Here is a 23,382-nt window from a genome sequence, read left to right on the forward strand (position 1 = left end):
ATTGTGTGGTTAGACTTTGTGGACCAGAACCTTGATGGCATTTATGCCTGCCCACATCTTCCCATGGACTGTTGTCAGTTCCAAATGCCCCACAAATCTGGATATTGCAAGATTCAACCAGCCTGCCAAAGAGAGACCCATAACGAAGGACCTTTACAGTTCAGTTAGGTACCGAAAGTGCTGTCTTGCATGAGTTTGTGCCATTTCTGTCTCCTTCGCAGTAATCACTCAATATCTGACACTGTTCATGCCTCTTATATACCCTGCCAGGCCCGGTAACAACACTAAACACTAATGCACTTTCGTGATCATTCTACACATCATAAAGAATTGCAACTCTAATCATTTAAATATTCACTGATGGCATGTACATGTATGAAGTTACACTAACCTGTAACCATGTCTTCTGGGTGCTTCACTTTAAAAAAAAAATCAGGATGATTCTTGAGTACCGTGTGGGTATGTGTTGCACAGGAATTACAAATTAAAACATGTAAATTTGTAAGTCAGACATCAGAAACAATAATTAAATGTCCTACATGTCAGAAAGGCAGTGAAATGAGTGACATGTCACCACAAGCAGTGACATGTGCCTTGCTCCAACATTATCTTTGGGGTAACTGAACACAAAACTTTCACAGTGAACCAGTTGTAACCAAGAGGGAATTTTAATACTTTTGGATTAAAGGAAATCACTTACTAGAAAGTAGGAGTTTTAAGTTGTCAATAGGCCCACACAAAAGATAGAAAACTTGCTAGCTTTCGGAATTAACTTTGACGAGCTAGAGTAACACACACACTCACTCACTCTTACACACCCCTACATAATGTCAGCATAATGTAGGGACATAGGTGTGTGTGTGTGTGTGTGTGTGTGTGTGTGTGTGCGCGTGTGTGTGTGCGCACGTGCGTGCGCGTAAAGGTATTTCCAAACCGAAGTTCTGATAAGAGAGAGTGAGTGAGTGAGTGAGTGTTGGTAAATGGAGAGGGATAGGGAGTGCATGTAAAGAGAGTGGGGGAAAAGAGCTTGCAAAGAAAATATTTGTATAGCTGACATTAGGAGATAGATACAGATTTTTTCAAAGAAGGTCTTGAATTTGTCCGTAAAACTTGTTTGTAGTACATTTTTCACCTTCAGGTGATCCAACAAAACCAAAAGCATGGAGCAAGTATTCATTTGATAGTTCTGCATATAAGAAAAGTCATGAGACAACAGATGCTGTGAATGAAGATGGCAAGGAAAAAAGTAACTCAGGCAAAAAACCAAGAGACAACATAATCAAGGAAGTGCTTGATAAGGTACTTAAATTGTACATTATTATGATATTAACCACATTTGTTACTTGTTAAATTGTACATTATTATGATATTAACCACATTTGTTACTTGTTAATCAGATAAAAGTTATATATATATATATATATATATATATATATATATATATATATATATATATATATATATATATATATATACTTATGAATGTTACAGCTTGTATATTATAAATTATTGAGTTGAAGAATTATGTCGGATTTTCATAAGCTATAAGAGTACATCTGACATTCAAAAAACTTTTAGATTTTAATAAAAATTTTGCAACTTTATCAAGATAATCCAAACAATTAAAGAAGTAATTTGAATTGCACTGGTTTTCCACTTTTCCCACTGTTGCCTTGACTGGGATATGTCAGTCTTGGAGCATTTGTGCCTCTGCTTCTGATGTTATTTCCACTTCTTTACACTGAGATGATCTACCACTTCGTCTTTTGTCATCTGGTCTTGTTTGACCACAGTGGAATTGCCTGTGCCATGTAACCAGGGTTGTATGCTGGTGGATTATTGTTGTACATTTCCACTAACTCAGTAAAGATTATTGCAGTATTGTTCCCCTTAAGTGCCAAAAATGAATTACACCACGATACTCCACTGCATCAGTGGGCTACATAATTTTGTTTAGGCCCTTCAGGTTGTGTGCTATTGTACCAGTATGTCAGGATTTCAGTGTGTTCCAGGTTTGCAGACATGTAACAGTAAACAAACAAAAAATTGACTATAAAATTTAATTGTCTGAGAGTGTACGCCAGAAAAGATTGTAGAGGCTAAGGTGCAATTTCTTATGCATTTATTACTATATTGTCATTCTGGCCATGCCCACATATGTGACAGACTTGCAGGAACTATGTAAAGAACACTTAATGCATTTTTTTCTACTTTACTTGTAGCATACAAGGTCTATATTACCTTTTTTTTCTTATACAGGTGTCCAGTTGCCACAAAACATTGACAGCATCCATTTGAAATGTTTGTGTGGCTATTTTTTATTGAACTGTTCATGAAACTCTCACTGTGCTATAAGCACAAGTTTTGACACATCAAGTGCAGTGACTCCGAAAACTTTGTACTGCCTGATGCTGCTTTGAAAATGTGGTATAGTTTCCCACAGTTACTATAAAAGGCAAACTGTTGGTAGTTTCTCAAAAACATAAGCAATTACTGGTGCTTATGCTGTTTTATGTATCTCAAATACATATTTATTAACTTTTGAAACCACACCAGTCTTTTCTATGGGTAACTTGGTGTAACCTTATATAACCAAAAGAAGTAGAACAATGAAGATTACTCATGTGTAATACAATGCATTTATTTTTCTCTGTCTATCAACATACCTTTCTCTATCTTTGTTTTTGTCATCTTTCTCTTATTCCCTTTCCATCTTTTGTCCCCCAGCTCATTTTTCTCTGCTTCACATTTTTGACTGAAGATGTAGAAGGACTTGGTGAGTAGCATTCTGCTATTTAAGATATATTTGTTCTTAACCGTGATCAGAAAGCCATTTCTTGAGAACAATCACCTTCAACTGGAATTATTGCAACTTAGTAAAGAACAGTGGAGTATGTCTTGTCTTCCAGTTTGTCAGGATTCACATAAGTGAGAAGAGAAATATGCAATATACAAGAGGGGGAGGGACAGTAGATAACTGAGGAAGTGAAATGCCCACAAAATGGGGAAGACAGTGGCTTTTAAGTCATTGCAGCTTGTGATTTGTTTTGTCTTCTAGAGTGTTAAGACCCATGTGGCAAGAGTTTGGAACAAGCTATTACACAGATGGGGTAAGTGCAAGACCTATCTTATCCACACACCCAGCACTTCCCATTCCAGTCCCATCACAGGCACCTTTCGGAGGCGGGGTCAGTAGACATGATTGTTTACAATAATTTCATACCCTATCTAGCTCCTGTACATTTTATATATTTCACATTGTTGTTTTCCTGTCATAAATGAACTACTTCAAAAGTTTGCATGTTAACAATTGTAAAGACACCTCTTCTGCCTCAGGAATGTGAAAAGTGAGGAAAAAAAATGGAATGGTAATTCAGTGCTGTGGTTTAGATGAGAAGCGGTGAAATCCGTTGGGGAATGACATGTCATTTTATACTTCAAGATGACCTGTTATCTGACCGAAATTGATTGTTGTTCTTAAAGCTACACGAGCTATTGTACAGATCATAATTTTTTAATAAATCATCAGGTTCTTAAAATAATGTAGACTTACTGTTACCATGGTGTAGAGAAAAATTATGAAATTATGAAAGAAACCATTAAGAAAAGAGTTCTTCAGGAGGCTAAAGCATGTGCTGAGAATTCATTATCATTCCAGGAACAAAATTATGGTTATAAGATCAGTGACTGTTCATGTAATCAAATACTGCTTTGGTCCGGTTACTTAGAGACAAGAAGTAACTTTATCGGCAGACCACAAGACATAAAAATTGCTTAACATGTACTCCACAGTTGACATCGAAAAACCGTATGTGATAAGTGAAGATGGAGGATAAGGTCAGAGCCGAAAATACCATAGTCAGATTTGGAAGGTTTGTGACCTAGCACATCATCTAACCATCAAATAATTCATTCTGAGAGGCAAACTCAATTTTGCCAAGGTGAAGAAGAAGCAAGAAAGTGTTGACAGTTTGCAGGAGTTGATACTTACTTACTTCTGCAGTGTGACAGTGAAATTGAAACTCAGAATAAGCTAAAACAATCCTGGAGACAGCAATATTGGCATGGACATTATCTAAACTGCTTGGAGAGCTGGAACATTACCAGAAATCAGACACACCTGAGAGCAAAGTCAGAAACTCAAATAGTGATTGCACAAGATCAGGCCTTAAGGACAATGAAATGTGAAAAAGTAATAACGAAAACCACTCAAGACGACAGATGATAAATTTGTGGATTGGTTGGTTGATTTGGGGGACGGGACCAAACAGCAAGGTCATCAGTCCCACAGGATTAGGGAAGGAAGTCGGTCATGCCCTTTCAAAGGAACCATCCCAGCATTTACCTGGAGCAATTTAGGGAAATCACAGAAAACCTAAATCAGGATGGCTGGAAGCAGGTTTGAACCGTCGTCCTCCCGAACATGAGTGCAGTGTGTTAACTGCTGCACCACGTCGCTCGGTGGAATTCGTGGAGTACATGTTGAATCTATACCTAGGGTGCTCAGAACTCTTTATGAGTATTTGCATGGTGAGCATGGAGCTGCAGACTGTTGCAGTACTTCTTCTTTTCCTGTCCTGCAATCTTACTCTCTGACTGTATTGTTTCTCAGATGTGGTCTCAAAGACAGACAGATTCCCTGCTTACAACTGAGCTGTCTTGCAGGACATTAATTATGGCTCTTCCTGCTGTGTTTTACACCACCTATTTTGCTTAATCCAGGTGCTTTCCCCACATTTGTATTTGCCCTCCACTTATCAAAAAAAAAGAAAAAGAAAAAAAAGTTGCAGAAGTGCGATAGACGTGTGCTAGTCCCCTGACTATGTTGGAATGCACTATTGACACCAGAGGTGTTACCTCTCCACAAATGCCAAGGTGCCTGTCCGTTTACGAGCACCGGGACTCGTTGCGATAGCCATCAAGCCAGGTACTCCTTGCTCTGGCTGGATCAGTCTCCTCAGACAAATCTGAATTCCTCAGTGCAGACCATTATGACCCTATTAATTTTCCGTCTTTGGCAACATCATGGCAGGATAGCAAGATTAAACGAACTGCAGAAAGTTATCATCCTCAATTCTTGATTTGCATCCAAACTGATGGAGGGCCTTTGCTGTCTACTAAACCAATGTATTTTAGGGAGAAGATTGAAAATGTATTTGGAGAAAACTCTTCCCTTAGTAAATTATGAAATGGTTTCGTCTTAAAGCAGCAAAACCCCAACAAGTCCTGAGCATTACTCTCATGTAAAAATTTTGATGTATCTATTACCGTAACACACCATTACAGCCTGAACAGGGTAGAGTGTTTAACTTTTCACTGAGACTTGCCACTGCTGGCAGATGAAGAACTGTGCGAAAACTTGGCGAAATGAGTAGTGCAGTTTGTATGTCCAGGCTCATAGACAACAAGGATGACACCAGAGCATTCATCCCCCCTTTTGAAGGATATTTGCTTCCCTGAGAAAGTCAAAGTCATGACCTAGAATTGTGTTGTAAAGCCATATCTCTCATTCCCCATTGCAGTCCTTCAAATGCCAATGCATTGGGCATGTGTCTTCCTGGTAGGCAAACAACCCAATTTGTGGGGACTATAACTGACAACTTCCTGAAAACACTCTGTGTGAGCTACCTCCTTTATGTATCAATTGCAGAGGTGACAACACTTTGTGATCCTCAAAGTGTGCTACCCTAATCAAGGAACCCAAAATCCAGAAAACTGATGTCTCTTGATACCCTCTCATATTATGAAGCTAGGACGAAGTACAATAAGCTATGTCCCATTCCAGTGATACTGACTTTTGCCACTATTATGGCCCATTCATTTGCAGTACCTTGACCTGCAGCACCATCTTTGGGGACTTTGATTCTGTATCCTCAGCCTGAGAATTTCACATGAAGGCTAACCCAGTGACCTCAGAGCAGCTGGATCCCAACATGCTGTTAGCTTGGTACCTTCGTTCATCACTGTTGTTCCATTGCTGCTGGGTAACAGAGAATGTACCTGGGGTGTGACCTGTCTTCTTGCTCCTTCATGCCTAACCAAGATGCCCCCAAAATGATAATTCTGTGGAACTGCAATGGATATTATTGTCACCTGCCAGAAGTACAGCAACAATTGCTCTATTCTGGGTCTGTGTTGATCTCCGAGAATTGCATTTCACTAGGAACCATTCTCCATTCTCCAACTTTTTGAGGTTACCATGGTTTTGTCGTAACTGTAATTGCCCTGTCAAAATCAATACTGACCTTTAGGGAGCATTTGGAGGGATTTGTACATTGGTCCCCACAGATATTGTCAGTGAGTGGACTCCCCTCTGTACCACATTGGAAACAATAGCAGTGTGAGCCCAAATGACCCCATTGATCATTCATTTACCAATGGACAGGGCATTTACTACCCTGAGATGCCCTCCTTGATTCTGCAACTCTCCCATCCCTTATCTCCTGCTTGGGGTTTCAGTGGACACCACACCATGTGAGGGAGTACCACGTCATCTAATAAGCGCCTTCTGGTTGATCACTTTCTTTCCAGTCTTAATCTGTGTCTCTTCAATAATGATATTCCTACTCACTGTAGCACCAATCATAGCACATTTTCAAGTATTGACCTTACAGTCCCTTCCCCCAATCTTGTGGCCTTGTTAAAATGGTTACTATTGATAATCTTGTGACAATGACCTATTTTTGGTGATCCTGTCACTTCCTTGTCATCACCATGTTGACCAAGCCTCAGTAAAGTATCTGATTAAATGCAGCAAGAAGGAATGGTGGGAGCACTACGACTCCTTCTTGGGAATGTAGCCTCTTCATTCCAGATATGGGCCGAGTTCCTATGTAGTGGGCCGCCAAAGATCACGGAAAGCAGTCGAATTAAATCATGTTATATTGATAGACCTAGATTAGAAAAACACACACTTAAAGTAGTTTGGTGAATTTTGCTATTTGGGCAGCTAAATAACTAGTGATGTCCAAAGTAGAGAGCATATGAAATGCAGACTGGCAGTAGCAAGAAAAATGTTTCTTAAAAAGAGAAATTTGTTCACAATGAATATAAATTTAACTGTTAGAAAGTCTTTCTCTGAAGTTATTTGTATGGAATTTAGCATTTTGCGAAAGTGAAACATGGACAATAAGCAGTTCAGACAAGAAGAGAATGGAAGCTTTTGAAATGTGGTGCTGCAGAAGAATGTTGGAAGTTTGATGGGTAGATTGAAAAAGTAATGAGGAAGTACTGAATTGAATCGTGGAAAAAATAAATGTGCTGCACAACTTGACTAAAATAATGGGTCAATTGATAGGACACATCCTGAGACGTCTTGTGATAGTTTTATCCGCCTCTGTAACTGAGTGGTGAGTGTCTGGCTGTAGTGCAAAGGACCACAAGTTCGGTTCCCAGTATTGCCGGGGATTTTTCCTAGGTGAGATGACTGGATCAGGGCGAAGTCATCCTTGAGACCACTCAAGGAGCAAATTGAATGAGAAGTGGCAGCTCCAAGGTCAAGAGAGCCGACAACAGCTGGGAGAGTGGTGTGCTGGTCCAGTTACACCATAAGCAGAGGGCGACGTGGCAGTCAAACAGTCCCAGTTGGCCCGTCAGTGCCAGAATGTGGAGCTCTCCTGGTTTTCTTGAGATAGTTGTGTAGAAATGAAGAGGCTTGATCATCACGGATTACTGTGTAGATCCCATCAAACCAATCTTCTTACTGAAGAAAATAAATGGTTGTGCTGGTGGTGGTGGTTGTGGTTGTGCTGCTGCTGCTGCTGCTGCTGCTACTACTACTACTACTACTACTACTACCACCACTACTACTACTGTGAACTGCTTCAAGCTCTTGAATCATCTTGTCCAGGCACTGATTCTATTGATATACAGATAATACAATATTTGAATGTGACTCAGTTTGATCTACTCTGAGTCCTCAGCTGTATTTGGCTAGAAGGTGTTTTCCCTTTATAGTGGAGAGAAAGTATCATCACCTTGATCCTTAAACCAGACCAAAACCCAACATCTATTGACAGCTATGACTGATTAGCCTCACCAGTGTGCTCTGCAAGGTTCTTGAAAGGATGATAGCATGATGGGCCATCATGCTGGGTTCTCGAATTGTGGGGCTTTTTGTCCCGCAAGCAGTGTCATTTGTGGGAGGGATGATGTACAGCTCACCATCTGGTTAAGTTTTGGAAGAGCAATCCAACACCCTTTTTCTAAATGCCAACTTCTCATTGTAGTCTTGACCCACTTAGGCATACAACACTGCTTGGAAAGCTTCACATTTTACTCTTACCTTCCGTGGTTGTCTCCCTACAATTTGTGTTCATCACTTTTCATCTAGTTGCATTGGATTATAGCTGGTACATCACCCAGCTCTGCATGGGTTCTCCGTGCTGAGTGTTATATTCCTGCTCATCACCATCAATGGGTTCTGGATAGTTGTCGAATGTCGACGACTTTTGAATTTGGTGTCACTCCCAATCTGGAACTTTGGCTGAATGCTAGTTATAAGGAGCCATCCAAAGAGCCTCCTCTTGGACACCTTACCATAGCTTCCAGTTTCTCGCACAAAAACACAATTCCTCTAGTTCTGTTGTTATATCAAAGTTTATCCAGACCAAGAACACGATCTCGGTACCCAACACTTGTCGTTACACAGCCCTGATTTGTGGGACTCCTCTTCGATGAAAATGTGACGTGGCCACCATTCATCAACTAAAGACTATCTGCATATGAAAGCTTAATGCTCTCTACTTCCTTGTCCATATCTCTTGTGGGTCACGCTACTCTACTCCATATTTATCGTGTCCTGTTCCTGTCCTGAATGAACTATGGTTGCCAGTCACCTGGCAAAAAGAATGTCTTCCTCCATCCGAGGATTTCCATTGAAGCTCACTGAGCATCTCTGTAATACTCATGTGCTGATTGGACCTACCAGTGACAAATCTAGCAGCACACCTGTGTTCATTGTTTCCCTTTAATCTGACCTCGTGGCATCTTTGGTGCTTTGATAAGGTTCACCCCAGTACATCATTGTGGAGTAAGACTGGACACTTGCTCCTTCCGGACTAGTTATTTAGATAATCTCTTCATTGAAGTGGGGATTTTACCTCTTCAGTTCCAATGTTACCAACTCTTGCTCACTTTTGAAATCATCATATGACAATTTCCTGATCATCTAATTTACCATATTCTTTTTTCATGTAATGGACGTTGACCCCCAGACACTCATTCTCTGGTGGTATTACCATTTGCAATGCACCTCGAGACATCTTGCCGCAATCTCCTCCTACCCCTGTATATTCACACAATCCTCATTGTTTAGTTCCCAGACCATGAATTAGGGCTTGCATGCTCACGTGGTCTCTCAGCGTCTGTTCCTCCAGTTCTTCAGAAGTATCACGGTGCTGCCATCACTTACACCCAGCCACTCGCACAGCCACCAAATTCAGGAAATCCAAGTGACATGACCATTTATTGTGGTTTTGATGTGACAATATTCTCCATAAGATTATAACTCAGTACAGAAAACAGCACCATTCCCTGACTCGTAGAAACAAGATTCCTTAATTTTCCATCCTGAAAAGCCTGGAAGAACGTCCCTATCCAAACAAGTAATAAAGTGTTGCTCTGACTGGTCATATATCAGAGACCTGTTATAGATGGTGAGCTGAACCAGATCCTTGTTTTATGAAACTGGTTAGTTGCCCTGAATATAGTTTCAGTGATGTAGCTTGGTTGTCAATGTTGTAACCTTGTTAGAGGCAGTAATACATGATGTCTCTTTATGGAAAGAGCATCTGACAGTTGCTTTTTTCTCAATGTGTAGAAGGTGATTGGTGCTGTTTGAAGCTGTTGGATAGCTTCCAAGTGGGGATTTTGGGTACGCCCTTCCATCTCTTCTTTCTTTCACTACCATTTTTCATACCACTTCTGATGTATTGAAAGATGACTTTGAAATGGGGCATGTTATCCTCCTTAGGCAGTCTTTAAGCAATAGTCTTCGGGGTAGTGATTGATTGTGTAACATACTTTGTACAGACTCCAGCTTAATGTGCTCTGTTTATAGACTATTTTTTGTTTTGTGCTCTTCTTCTAACCACACTACAAAAAGCAATTTATAATTAACAGTTTGTTTTTAATTTTTCCACAGCAAGGAACACTGGTCTTAATTTTCATCATTAGGCAAACTTTCTGGATAATAATTGATGACAGGAACGGTTGAATGCTGACTTAATCCTTTAATAAACTTAATATTTGAAACTGTATTTGCATGGAAATCATCTGCTCCACCTTATTGACCATTTATATGTGCATGCACATCATATGGATTTGCCAGACAAGCGTATTAAGAAGTAATATATACATCCTACACTGTTGAGTTAGGCAGGATACTTTTGCATTTTGGACTGTTCTTATTTGCAGTCTTGCTGTTTAGGTACCTCTTAAGCAGTACCAGCCTCTTATAATGGCAAGTGCATAAAAAGTATTTCACTCATCCATTTAATATTGCACCTTAAAGTGTGTGAATTGCAAATTTTATCTGTCACTCAGTCTTTTTTCTTCATCCCTCTCCCTTCCCCTTCAACTCTTCTGCCCGAACGAGGAGCCACTGGCTCCGAAAGTTTGCAGAAGCTAAACCTTTGTGTGTGTGTGTGTGTGTGTGTGTGTGTGTGTGTGTGTGTGTGTTTTCTCCTGCTGCTGCTTGGTGAGCAGATTTTTATCTATCCATCTACAATATATAACTAAGTGTTTAGGATAGAAACTGCATAGATACTTTATGTTTGCCTAAGTCCTTACTTAATTTAGTTATAAACTAATTCAGCAAGTAATGTACAATATTTATTTTCATTACTTTGTTCTGGACAGCATAAAGATGATCCACTATTTGCTGAATTTATGGAAGTACGTGCAAAAACATCTAAGATACCATGGAATAATGATATTCTCATTTCTAAACCTGAGAATGAAAGAACACTTGCTATCCATGACAGCAAACATTCAGATGATTCCGGCAATGAAAGTGAAGGTGAAGAACAGCAATCAGAGGATGTGAAAACTTTGAGTAACAATGACAGTGTGGCAAAGAAGAATATATCTGATCTTGAGGTAATTTGTAGTTAAGGGCTTTTCCCTTTGATTTCCAATGATGACATTCAAGGTTAAATATTGTTTCTTAACAATGAATTCTTGCATTTACAGTACCTGAAGCTGAAGACAGTGAAAAATGATGACCATACAGATGTTCCACCATCTGGAGATATTCTGCAAAAGAAGAAGAATGACAAACCACTTCAAAAATTCTTTACTGTCAAAGTCCGTGGGTTGGCCATCAGTGCTAAAAAGAAAGACATAAAACAGTTCTTTCATCCATTGAAGCCAAAATCAATCAGAATTCCTGTCAAAATAAAAGGAATAGCATATGTCTGTTTCAAAACAGAAAAGGAAATGAAGCAGGCTTTAGTAAAAAACAAGAGCTTTCTGGGTAAGGTGATAATGAATGGTGTTGCGGTAATTCTCTCTTTAATGTTCTTGTTTGGTAGAAGACAGTCAAGTTGTTAGTATTTAAAGGTAAAATGATGAAAGAAGAGAGACTTCTTATTAATGGCAAGACTGTTGATGCTTTCTTTGCAGGTTTCTCTTTATGTATCTAGGTGACTGAGCATTGATAGTTCCATGTTAGTGGCATTTTGGGATGGTATGAAACCAGATTGGCTGTCTGCTTTTCTTAAGGTTCACCACCATCTTCTTCTTCTTCTTCTTCTTCTTATTCTTCTTCAGCACTAAAACCTTTGAAGGGTATTGACCTCTTCAGTAATCTTCCTACAGACATCTCTGTTCTCAATTTTTCTCTTCAGTCCTCGGATCTCCATCTTGGTAAAGTCAGCCAACACATTGTCCAGCCATCTAGCTCTTAGTCGGCCCTTCCTTCTGGAGGAATACAATGTGCCTTTCATTATTTGTTCAGGCATCCTGTCATTGTGTCATCCACTCCGTTGTGTGTTATGTATTAAACCGGGGACTTAAAAATGACAGAGAGGCTTCGTCCCGCCATAGCCCTCGGTGGTCCACAACCCCACAACAGGCCACAGCAGTCCGCCCACCCCACTGCTGCCCCACACCAAACCCAGGGTTATTGTGCGGTGTGGCCCTCAGTTGACCCGCAGATGTTATGAGCACAGATTTCCCTTCTTTTGGCCTATCTTCTAAGGCAAGTTGTAGGATCTGTTATAACTCACGGATTCTTTCATTTCTCTAGAACTGAAACTGATCTCCCAAGAGGTTGCCTTGTATAAGTTTTTCCATTCTTCTGTATTATATCCAGCCACTGCTCTTCCAGCACAACACCTATGAACAGAATGAGTAGTCTTGCTCCGGTGCCACAGGCAATTCACTGGAGACAGTACATGCATCAAACAGCGCAAGTACATTGCATTGTAATGTTTGGCAACATTACAGCCAACAGACATAAGTACCCCTCTTGACATGCTAGTCTGTAGCAAGTCCCAGTAGAGGTGCCAGACTCACCTATAAGCAGCACACGCACCGACAACAGCAGTACTGCAGTTGTGGAATTAGGTTACATTTGCAGGTCATTTTCTCACCAAGTATCATGCAGGTATCCGACCAGCTGCTGACTGTTTAAAACACTGCTCAATTGTTGATAGGCATCTCTCACTCGTGCTCTGGGCTTTATGCTGGCCACACCCGGTGGCCCCTCCAACGGAGCTCCCTCTGGGAGCCCACAGCGACTTGTCTCTCCAAGCTCCACAGGCCCGTCTAACTGAGCCCTGCCTCTGGATCATCGGGGAAGGTACTCTACAGCATCAATACCGAGCTGCCAGCCATCATTCTCAGAGCCATCACCTTCTCCAACGCTTGCTCCCAGTGTCCGTGGATTGATATTTCTTCTGTGAACTTACCTTGTGAATCTATGCCTAATAGTGACTGTCATGACCAGTGTCACAATAGACCCTGACTTTGTCGTATTCCCTACCAGATCGTGAGGATCTACCAGAATCTACCTTTGTTATTATGTGTTCTGTTAATAAAGTATTACACATACACAACCTGGGAACTGTCAGTTACTGTGTGTGTGCCTACCAGTCAGACCACAAAATTCTTAGAATTTTGTAACTATCAAAAAATGGGAACTCCTGGTTTGAATATCAACAGTATTTGGAAAAGGATAAATGGCAACCCCCTGTGAAGAACACCTGTTGAGTTGCGGACAGGCACAACGAAAAGACTGTTACACATTTTAGCTTTCGGCCAAAGCCTTCTTCAGCAAAGAAAACACACACAAGCAAGCACACCTCACGCACACATGAGTGCCATGTCCAGCGGCTTGGACCGGATTGAGGCTGTCACATAGCACAGAAGCAGCATTGTGGAGGGGCGTGATAATGGAAGGGATAGCAGGGTACAAGTGGGAGGGGGAGGAAGAGTAGTGACTGTTGGTCTGAGCTGCTGATGGTAGTGGTCATGTATATGAGATGTGCTTGCATGTGTCGTTTCATTGTGCCTGTCTGCACTGCAACCGGTCATATTCACAGTGAGTTTCAATCTATACTTTTCATAATATTGTTGATATTTTGTTACTATAACTGATGGTTTGGCAATACATGACCTGACAGCACCTGTGCCTTTGTAATTCGAATTATTCTTCGTGAAGTCTGAGGGTGTTTCACCTATCTCATGTATCTAGCATACCAAGTTCAGTAGTTTTGTCTTGGTATCACTCACAGCAAATAAGCTGCACTCTTAGATTCCTGCCTAACCACACCCTCAGAAATCATGCAGTATTTGGAAAAAGCGGTCAAGCATTTCTGACAAGCAAGAATGCACATGTCATTGCTGATCTTTTCACTCTCTGCAATTGAATCTTTCATTTTTTAATCAGATTGAATCAGAAAATGGACTAAATTCATTCCTGAGAGAGTGCGGTCTTATATGTAAACGATATCAAATATTGCAGAACATACTTCTATGACATAACAAAGTAAGTCCCAGAATCTGTTACAAACTCGAAAAAGCTTATAGAAGGATGCAAAACGAATTCCTTCAACTTCATTATTCCACTTCTTATGTCACAATACCACAGTGGATGCTTACAACTGTCAGTGAAATTATCATTCCTGTTAACAACTCCCAAAGGCTTTTACTGCCGATGAGCCATTAACTGGCATTCAATTATAGCACTTATGTGTTTGTGATAAATCTTTGATGTGTCATTACCTTGAAACAGTATTCTTTCAGAGCGCATAAGTTATAATACAAAAACAACGAAATGCAGTGAAATCCAATATGGGGTGTCTTAAGTTGTTTTTTCATCAGCTGCTATTGACTTTCATAGTTGCACCAAGTGACATCATTTTGATGTAACTTTTCTGTGCAAGATTCGATTAACACTCGCTTCTCCCATTGTATTGTGAAAATAATACATAAGGAATATGTTGAAATGCTATGTTTTATTATCCGTTTTTGCGATTCTCAAATTTAAATTCGTATTTTACTGAATATAGCGTCTTGGAACAAGCCGTTATAAACTTCCCTCATAAAAAATTTCACTTATGAACTTGTTTGTTGCTGTAACATTGAGTGATAATTAGAATAAAAGCATCATAATTGCCATTTTTCAGAAGTTCTTCCTCTTTCATTATTTTGTAGCTGGTCGAAGAATATGGGTTCTGAAATACATTTCAAAATCTGAAGAAAGAGCTGAAGAAAATCTGCATGAGAATAAATGGAAGGAGCAAGAAAATACCTTGAAAAATGAAGAAACAATTGCTGAATCAGGGAGAATATTTATCAGAAATCTTTCATACACTGTCACAGAAGATGATATTGAAAAATTATTCAGTAAATACGGTGAGTTGTTAAAAATGTCATATATTAACATTACCAATAAATTTTAATTGATGTTACAACAAACAAGTTACTCCAAACAATTAACTAAGACTAGTATTTCTACATGCAGTGCTGTCACACTACTTTGGGATTTAACACTTGGGTTTCCATGTATATTATTGATGGAACATATGTAATTACTGTTTCCTGGCTCTGTATGGATAATAACTGTATTGTGTTTGCCATGCTTTATGGTTTGCTTATGGGCTCAAGTTTGTGTTGATAAAATACAGTACTTTTCAGGATGCTAAATACCTTATACTTTTGTAAATACTTTAGGATTAAAGGAGATCACTCACCAAACCGGTGACACGGTCCACATTTGAAGCAGTCATTGAAATTGAGCATTTTGTGCCCAACTGCTTGTTGTGCCACCAGGTGGTCTACTTTGTTCTTGCCAACAGTTTGGCGGTGGCCATTTATCCTGGTGGACAGCTGGTTGGTAATCTTACCAACATAAAAAGCTCTTCAGTGTTTGCAGCAAAGTTGGTATATGAAATGACTGCATTCACGTCCTCTGATAAGATAAGCCTAAAGGGTAAGATAAGCTTGTGAATTGAAGGAGTAGGAAGTGCTGCATGGGTGGGTTGGGCAGGTCTTGCAGCTTGGGCTACCATAGGGATATGATCCCTGTACGAAGGGGTTGATGATGGCATAGGGATGAACTAGGGTGTTGTGTAGGTTGGGTGAGTGATGGAACACCATTTTAGGAGGAATGGGAATGATCTTGGGTAGGCTGTCCTTCATTTCAGGGCATGGTGACAGGTAATGAAAAGCCTGACAAAGGGTGTAGTTGAGTTTTTCCAGTCAAGGGTGATGAGGGGGACACTTGCGGGTGTGTCAGTATGACTACCAACCTGCTGTCCACTGGGATGACCCAATAGGTAATTTTTATTTTGGCTGGAGGCATAGTGATCGTAAATTTTTTGAATGATGCTGCTGCCATTTGGCTGTCACAATTTTTATTTTATTGTTACATGGTCCAAATTATGGGCTTCACCATTTTCAAGTATATATAAATAACTTTTTATACTTGAAATGGCCTAAGGCTAAAATCTGGATCATATAACAATAAAATAAAAATTTATTACAGTCAAATGGCAGCAGCATCATAAAAAAAACCTCTACCAAATAGTTTCCTCTTCCTCCATCGTGTCATCACTTCCATATATTCACATCCCCACATCACCTTCAGTGTACGCTGCTCCCCAACAACTTTGACAGTTGTGTATCTCATGCCTAGCCTGTGTATCTGCCACCTCTTCCTCCCACATTCATAGCCAGCAAGCCAGCTGCCTCGCTGTGAGCCACTGGTTAACCATCCCCAATCCCTTGTCCTGCCTCTTTCATTCATAGCCTGCAAACCAGCTGCCTCCTCCTAAGCCACTAACCACCTACCCCCCAATCCTTTTCCCTGCCTCTTGCCTCTCTCTTCTCTCTGCCTCTAAGCACCCTACCCAATACAATGCCCACCATAACCTGTCCTACGCCCCACCTACTGAAATGCAGCACTGGTACTGTTCATCCAGCCAGCACCTTGTAGGGGCATAGGTGTGTGTGTGTGTGTGTGTGTGTGTGTGTGTGTGTGTGTGTGTGTGTGTGTATGTGTGTGTTTTACTACAGCTCAAAAAAGGAAAATATAGCAAGTTTTCTTTCCTTGTGTGTGCGTATCAATTACTCGACACTTCTGCTTTTCAGTGAATGGTCTCCTTTAATCCTTTAATTTGCATTCTGCCAGAACTTCCTACAGTGTTTATACCCTGTGCTTTTCATACAAAAGTTTTGAATGAAAATTGTTTTCATTTCTAAATAAAGTTTCTTTTTCCAATTTTTAACCTGAAGTTTGATTCAATGGGTAAGTGCCAGAATACAACTCCTAAGGTCCAGCGTTTGCTCCCCAATTCATCCTCCCACCAGTGGCAATGATTTGTCAATGTGAAAAATGCCAAGTTCCCAGCATTGTTACTTAAGAATCTGGATATGTTACATGTAGAGCTCTTGGATATCATGTGTATTCTTGTACTGACAGAGTAATGCTATGGTCTGGGCCTTATCAATTTGGCCAAGACTGTGCAAGTAGGAGGAGATAGACGTCCCTTTCAAGTTCCTAGAATATCTTGCTTGAATGGGCTGTATGAAAAGGTAAAACACTCTGTGAAGACTTTTGAGTAAAATGTGAGGGACTGTTTTTCAGTGATTTTCATGTTAGTTGTGTGGCACAGTGATAAGTGCATTGTCTGGTAGCTCACCAGCTCAGATTTGATTTTTGCTGCTACAGTTTTCTGCCCCTTCCTCACAATGTTAAACTGTTAGTTATAAAATGGAGCATTTTGTTAAGCAGCATGAGTGTTGGTACCTACTTTTGTTAGTCACCTAAAGTAGTTAATTGGATGTGGAGAAAAATGAGTTTTTTCAGTTACCAAAGATTTTCATTTGCATTGTATGAGTTCTGTAAGGATCAAAATCAGGTAATCATACAGGAAACTGTGGGAACTGCTCATTATATGGCAATCAGAGCTTACTAAATGAGTCTGTTTATGAGAGCTGACACTGTATGCACTTATCACCTAATGAGTACATAACATTCTTCGTAAAAAAAAAGCTGAACATAAATGAGCTCAGGGTGTTACTGTTGCTGCTGTTTTATTGATTAAGGGATGCCAAACAACACAGACCACACTTCACTAATGTGTTACTTACAATCAGAGAGTGAAACTTAATGAAAAAGAGTGGTAGAATAAAAATGTGAAAGGGTATAAAAAGTGCCAAAATAAATCTTAAAATGTTAAAAGCAGAAAAGGATGTTTAACTGAACCAATCTGAAAACAGTATTTTTCTCCCAGTACTCTGTGCAAAAGCTGGGAAGATGGAATCTGAACAGAAGTTTGGCAAACATCTAACACTTCTGTGTTTCATCACCTAAAATAGTCCTCAGTCAAATTGTGGATTTATTTTCATGTGTGAGTTGGTTGCTTTCTTCTAAAATGTAGTTACAAGTGGTTGTACTCAACAAGCACCAAATTGGGTTGGCCATATCACTGGAGAAATAAACTGTGGTGGGAAGCCTGGTCGTAGGTTTCAGTGACTCACTTGTAATCATTTTTCACTCTCCTTCATGTTAGACCTTGTGCCTCAAGAGTGAGGACATGGCAACCCAGTGGATGGTGTACTGTGCTGTCATAAATGTAGTGCATGTCTGCTTCTTCTGCTAAATATCATGGATGACTTGTAGTGTACTCAGGGAGTTGGGGGAAATGAGATATTTTGTATCATAAATTCATTTTAAATGTCACATTGCCTTTGAAATTCCTTGTATATTTCCTCTGTAGATAGTAAATGGATCTTGAGCAAATCATCAGGGAAAACTGTACAACAGACAAGACTGTCCCCCACTTGGACCATACATTGTTGACTAATACACAGTTGTGGTGCTGGTATAAAATATCGGCCTGGAATTATGAATGTGTGCTGAAAAGTAATGCCTCCAAATTTTTTATGTGAAAACTCTTAAAGTTTTTTACATAAATCAAACGTTATTAAAATTTTACATCTTTATTCTTCATGTCTGCATACTTATTTCTCAACTTAATCACCTTGACGATGAACACATTTATGCCAAGATATCAGTTTGTTGATATCGTCATTGTAGAATGTTTGACTTTGTTGATGGTGTCACAACCTCACCTCTGCTTGCAAGGCTTCATCACTATCAAAGTGATGTTGTCGAAGATGTTCTTTAAGGTTTGGTAGGGACCGATGAACTTGCAGTCTGGTCCCTTCAACCACACAAACCAACCACCCTAAGATTTGGTAGCAGAAGAAAATCAGATGGAGCCAAGTCAGGACTGTCTAGAGGATGATGGATGACAGCGAATCCAAAGTGTTGGATCGTTGCAGATGTCGCAGCACTTGTGTACCTTTCTGGCATTGTCATGCTGACGGAGACCGTGCTTAATGTGTGGACGAACTCTTTGAATTTGACACTTGATTACAGCAAGCTGTTTCTCACTCACCAACAAAGTTACATTACACATTGCCATGTTACATGTTACAATTCATAACACTCTAGTGGCAGGGGGCTACAAATATGTAGACATGAAGAATAAAGATGCAGAATGTTAATGATGATTGTTTTATTTAAAAAGCTTTAAGAGTTTCCACATATAAAATTTGAAGGCATTACTTTTCAGTGCGCCCTCATAGAATGTGGATTACAGTAATACTGGACCTCATAACTAACCAAAGTGGCAGTTGTCTCTACCCTCAGGAAAAGCTCAATTTGTGAAAGACAGCAGGTGCCATTAGGGTCACGTTTGCTTTGTATTGCAAGGTTGATTATAAAAAGCCATGTCCATGGGTAAATGTTTGATTAGTTGGAATATGAAGGATTGTTTATCAGGTAAGAACCTATATGCTTGTTGCATAATGAGAAGTTTCCTCCAGGTTATTAGTGACAACTCACCTGCCAAAGCCCAGACTGTGGGCATGCGGGTATCTGTGATGAACCTAATCCCATCTTGGTGGACAGATATTGTCTGTGTAAGAAAGCCACCTACAGTGGTGTTAAGTTGTTAAAGGCTGAGAGGTATCTCATGAACTCATACTGGAAGCAACCTGAATAGTTTACATAACTTCAGGACCCAAGTGAGGTGTCAGCTGACCATGTGCACAAGGTCCTTTCCTAGACACTTAGTGAGTGCAACTCTGTAATAACTGCTGGACTATGTATGACCTTCCTTGGTTTGAGGAGGGGCATCAAGAATGCTTATTTTCATGAGTCAGAAAAGTTTCCATCCAGCCATGTATTATGAAAACTTCTTGGTGGTTGACTTTATTTCATTTCTTAGGTGTTGCAGCATGTTGCACTGTGTTTGATTACATTGAGAAACAATTCTACGAGACTCGGACACTGCCAAATTCAGCTCCTTTAAAGAAAAAGGACATATATATTCATGAATGTTCTTATAGTAGATGTTCCAACTGCCTTCATCCATCAGTACCCTGCACTTCCACATCAGAGGCTGCAACGTATCACATCATTGTTGTTTTGACAATGTCTTTGGGATTTGTTTGAAGACATTCCTATTTGAGTATGACAGTGATTGGTAACCACCTATGCTGGCCAGAATTTCTCCTAATGGCCTCTCATACTTTTGTGAAGCTAGTGGAGTAATTTATCATGTGAGGAAACACTAGCCATGCCCTCTTTTTGTTCTCTTGGGGAGTTCTTCAATCTTTTGCTGCCACAGCCCAAAGCACTGTGAGGTTTTCAGCAGTTGGTCAGCATTTGAACTGTTACAGAACCAAGTGTCTGCCTCATAAGTGCAAACCAGTGTCTCTTAAACACAATCTAAAGACCAAAAGTGCAGTATCGACAGCATCTATGTTGAATGCACCCTGTGCGCTGAGTGCAGCTCGTAGCTACACAAGAGACAGCACTTTCGACTCTCCCACCAGCGTACTGTGTTTTCTTTTTGTAGATGTGTGCTTGTGTTTATTTGCCACCTCCAGTGCAGATACAACAAAGACACCAAAGTACACTCAAGAAACAGAAAGAACAAGGCAATTATTACTTTACCATATTTACCCAAGAAGATGTACTGAGATAAAATTCAAAGCGCAAAGGGAAAGCAATGGGAAATGTTGAGAACAAATCTCAGGTCAGCCCCTTCCAAAATAGCAGCAGAAAAAAAACTTAATTGCCACTGTTAATGCTCATGATAAAAAAGGAATATGGTGCAATGAGACAAGTGTGAAAGGACTCTACTGAACAGCTGCTAAACATTCTACTACCAGTGGACTATGCAGAAGAAGACAATGATCAATGGCAATGGCTTATGAGACTGATAAATATGCCACACAATGTGTCGCCAATAGTCCTACCATTTGCACAAGGGGAAGATTGGGAAGCAGTACATCCGTATTTGTATGCCACAGCTTACCTATAATAAGTTGACAGTCCTAGATCTAATCAGCATGTTGCTGGAATGGGAAATGTATTGAGGATGCAATAAATTGGTTACAAGAACTTCGTTAACATCCTGGAAACTTTTCATCATTTTGATGGCCCTCCCTTTTCATCAGACTTAGGGAGTTGAGATATCTTGGGTGCCTTTGTTTGATCCTGCAAGATTACTGTAAAAACAGACAATCTTCAGATTATCATTTCAGAAGATTCTGAAATGCAGGTGAAAAAGAAAAGTAATGAGATTTTAGCTCTGGTGTAGTGCTGGTGCTCGCGTAACGAGCAGCAGGCAGCAGTAACTGCGGACACAGTGACTCTTACTGCTGTGGTAATTGATTTTATAGTTAAAGGGGAAGCTGAATTAATGACAGTCCATCAGAATCTAAGCACATTTTTGGACTATGCACAATTTGCGACCATGAATGAAATTTGTATCCATAATCTGACACCTGAGTCGAAGCAACAAGCAAAACCATAGCCAAAGACTTGTAACAGTTCAAAGATGACAATTTTATCAAATGGAATGATAACAACCCTAGTTTTTCTAGTTTCCCAGTGCATAAACATTTAGATAATTAGGCTGCTCCATGCATCAATCCGCTACAGGTGAATGGTTGTTTCCCAGATTTTTCCCATTTCTCTAAGAAGAACATATTTTATTATAAAGTCAAGAATTTTACAGAAAAAATGTTTTCTCATGAATTTTTTGTTGGGAATGCTGTGCATAATGACAGTTAGCAAGCAGGTTTTTACTGATACCCAAACAGAAAAGTTTTTGTTGAAGAAGCTGAGAAAGAGAAGAAATTCCAGGATGAATTTTCACACTGTGGCCAAATTTGTTGCAAACAATCTCGAAGGCTGTGGATAAGCCATGTCTCCGCAATATTCTTTCTTGCAGTGATGCTAGTCCTGCAGGTACTGGCAGAAGTGAAGATGTGAGGGCGCTTGTGTGTCATGCTTGGATAGCTCATTTGGTAGAGCACTTGTCTGCAAAACGCCATAGGTTCGAGTCCTGATCTGACACCCAGTTTAGTATGCCAGAAAGCTTCAGCAGAATAACTTTTTCATAGGAGTATTAAGAATTATGCATTACATGTGATTTAATTACGTATGTGCATTTAATGCAAGAAACAGTCCACTGGGAGAGATGAGAAATGTTAATGACTTTTCCTCTGTTCTATAGCAACTCATGGTGGCGAACTGAGAAATTCCTTCTGGTGTCTTCAAACTCACCCTTAATTGTTAATAAATTGAAGAAACTTGATAAAGTTATCTGAAATTAGTTCCTCTGACAATTTATGTCTTATTGAATTATCACTTTACCTTTTGTGTCACTGTGATTGCAGTTTTAGGGGTATGAAATATTGGGAGAAAATATGAAGGTTTTTACTTCAAAAGAGCATTGCAGCAGTAAAGACTTTGTTGTATGTATGCAGCAAAGCTAAAAATCTGTTTCATGCAAATTTCTGGTATGACTGAATCATTTAATCTCTCTCTTTAAATGCAGAATCTTTTTTTCTTAGCTTATACTGTTTTGCAGGACCTCTTACGGAAGTTGTTATGCCTGTTGACAGGCTTACCAGAAAAACAAAAGGGTTTGCAGTAGTGACTTTCTTGATGCCTGAACATGCAGCTAAAGCGTATACGGAACTGGATGGATCTGTTTTTCACGGCAGAATGCTACACTTACTACCAGGAAAAGCAAAAAAGACTTTGGAAGAGATGTTACAAATGGGTAAGTTTAATGGATGTGAATTTTGTAACATCAAGGAAACTCTTAAGTGTTGTGGCTGTGTTCATATATTACTTTATAATGCAGACTAAAACTGGTCCTAAGATTATCCTTTGACATTTAACATGATTTTTCATCTGTGTTGTGAGTTTTCTTGTTTTTAATACCACCTCTTTGAGAGCTAGCTCATCAGCTCCACTGCTGTTTATTCCAGCTGCTTCGCATTTGGTTGCAGACCTTCCCATGCCAGAAAAAAGTGAAATGGTCATTGACATCTGAATCTTGGATCTGTCTATTAGTGGCCAGAACACTATATGAGCATAGATATCTGTTAGTGGTACATCCACAACTGTTTTATAAATTGTTTTAACTGAAACTTCCATTACAGTTGTACAAAATTAATACCAAAGTCTTACACAACCCGGTTTCGGACTTTCATCCCCATCTTCAGGGACAATTGTAGATTAAAAGTGAAACCATATGTCAGAACAGTAAGACTCACAAAAAACCGGCCAGTAGTCAAGAATAAATAAGGTAAAACGATATATAGACAACAAAGAAAATACCAAAAATCAGTATGAAGTGTACATGTCCAAGTTAAAAGGCAGTACCTCTGCCATGCATGGCTCATCTAAGGGAGTATGGAAAAGTGACTATCAAATCCACCTTTCAGATGTGTCTGACATAAGTGAGCCATATGTTGCAAGTGCCGGTGAGAGCCTAGAGTCAAAATAAACCCAAATAGTGCTGGATTAGAGACTATGCGAAAATCAAGGAACTACAA

At 39.8% G+C, this 23,382-nt stretch overlaps 1 protein-coding gene across 1 annotated transcript in view; it reads left to right on the forward strand.

Moving 5' to 3' along the window:
* The window catches only part of LOC126472295 (probable RNA-binding protein 19), a 109,588-nt gene that overhangs the window by 18,634 nt on the left and 67,572 nt on the right, over positions 1-23,382 (forward strand). Inside the window, exons 3-7 of the mRNA XM_050099926.1 lie at positions 1,139-1,299; positions 10,861-11,100; positions 11,194-11,476; positions 14,662-14,862; positions 22,407-22,601. Of these exons, the coding sequence (XP_049955883.1) occupies positions 1,139-1,299; positions 10,861-11,100; positions 11,194-11,476; positions 14,662-14,862; positions 22,407-22,601 (1,080 nt within the window). The remainder of the gene's footprint in view (positions 1-1,138; positions 1,300-10,860; positions 11,101-11,193; positions 11,477-14,661; positions 14,863-22,406; positions 22,602-23,382) is intronic.

Source organism: Schistocerca serialis, chromosome 1 (genome assembly GCF_023864345.2).
Source record: "Schistocerca serialis cubense isolate TAMUIC-IGC-003099 chromosome 1, iqSchSeri2.2, whole genome shotgun sequence".
NCBI lineage: Eukaryota > Metazoa > Arthropoda > Insecta > Orthoptera > Acrididae > Schistocerca > Schistocerca serialis.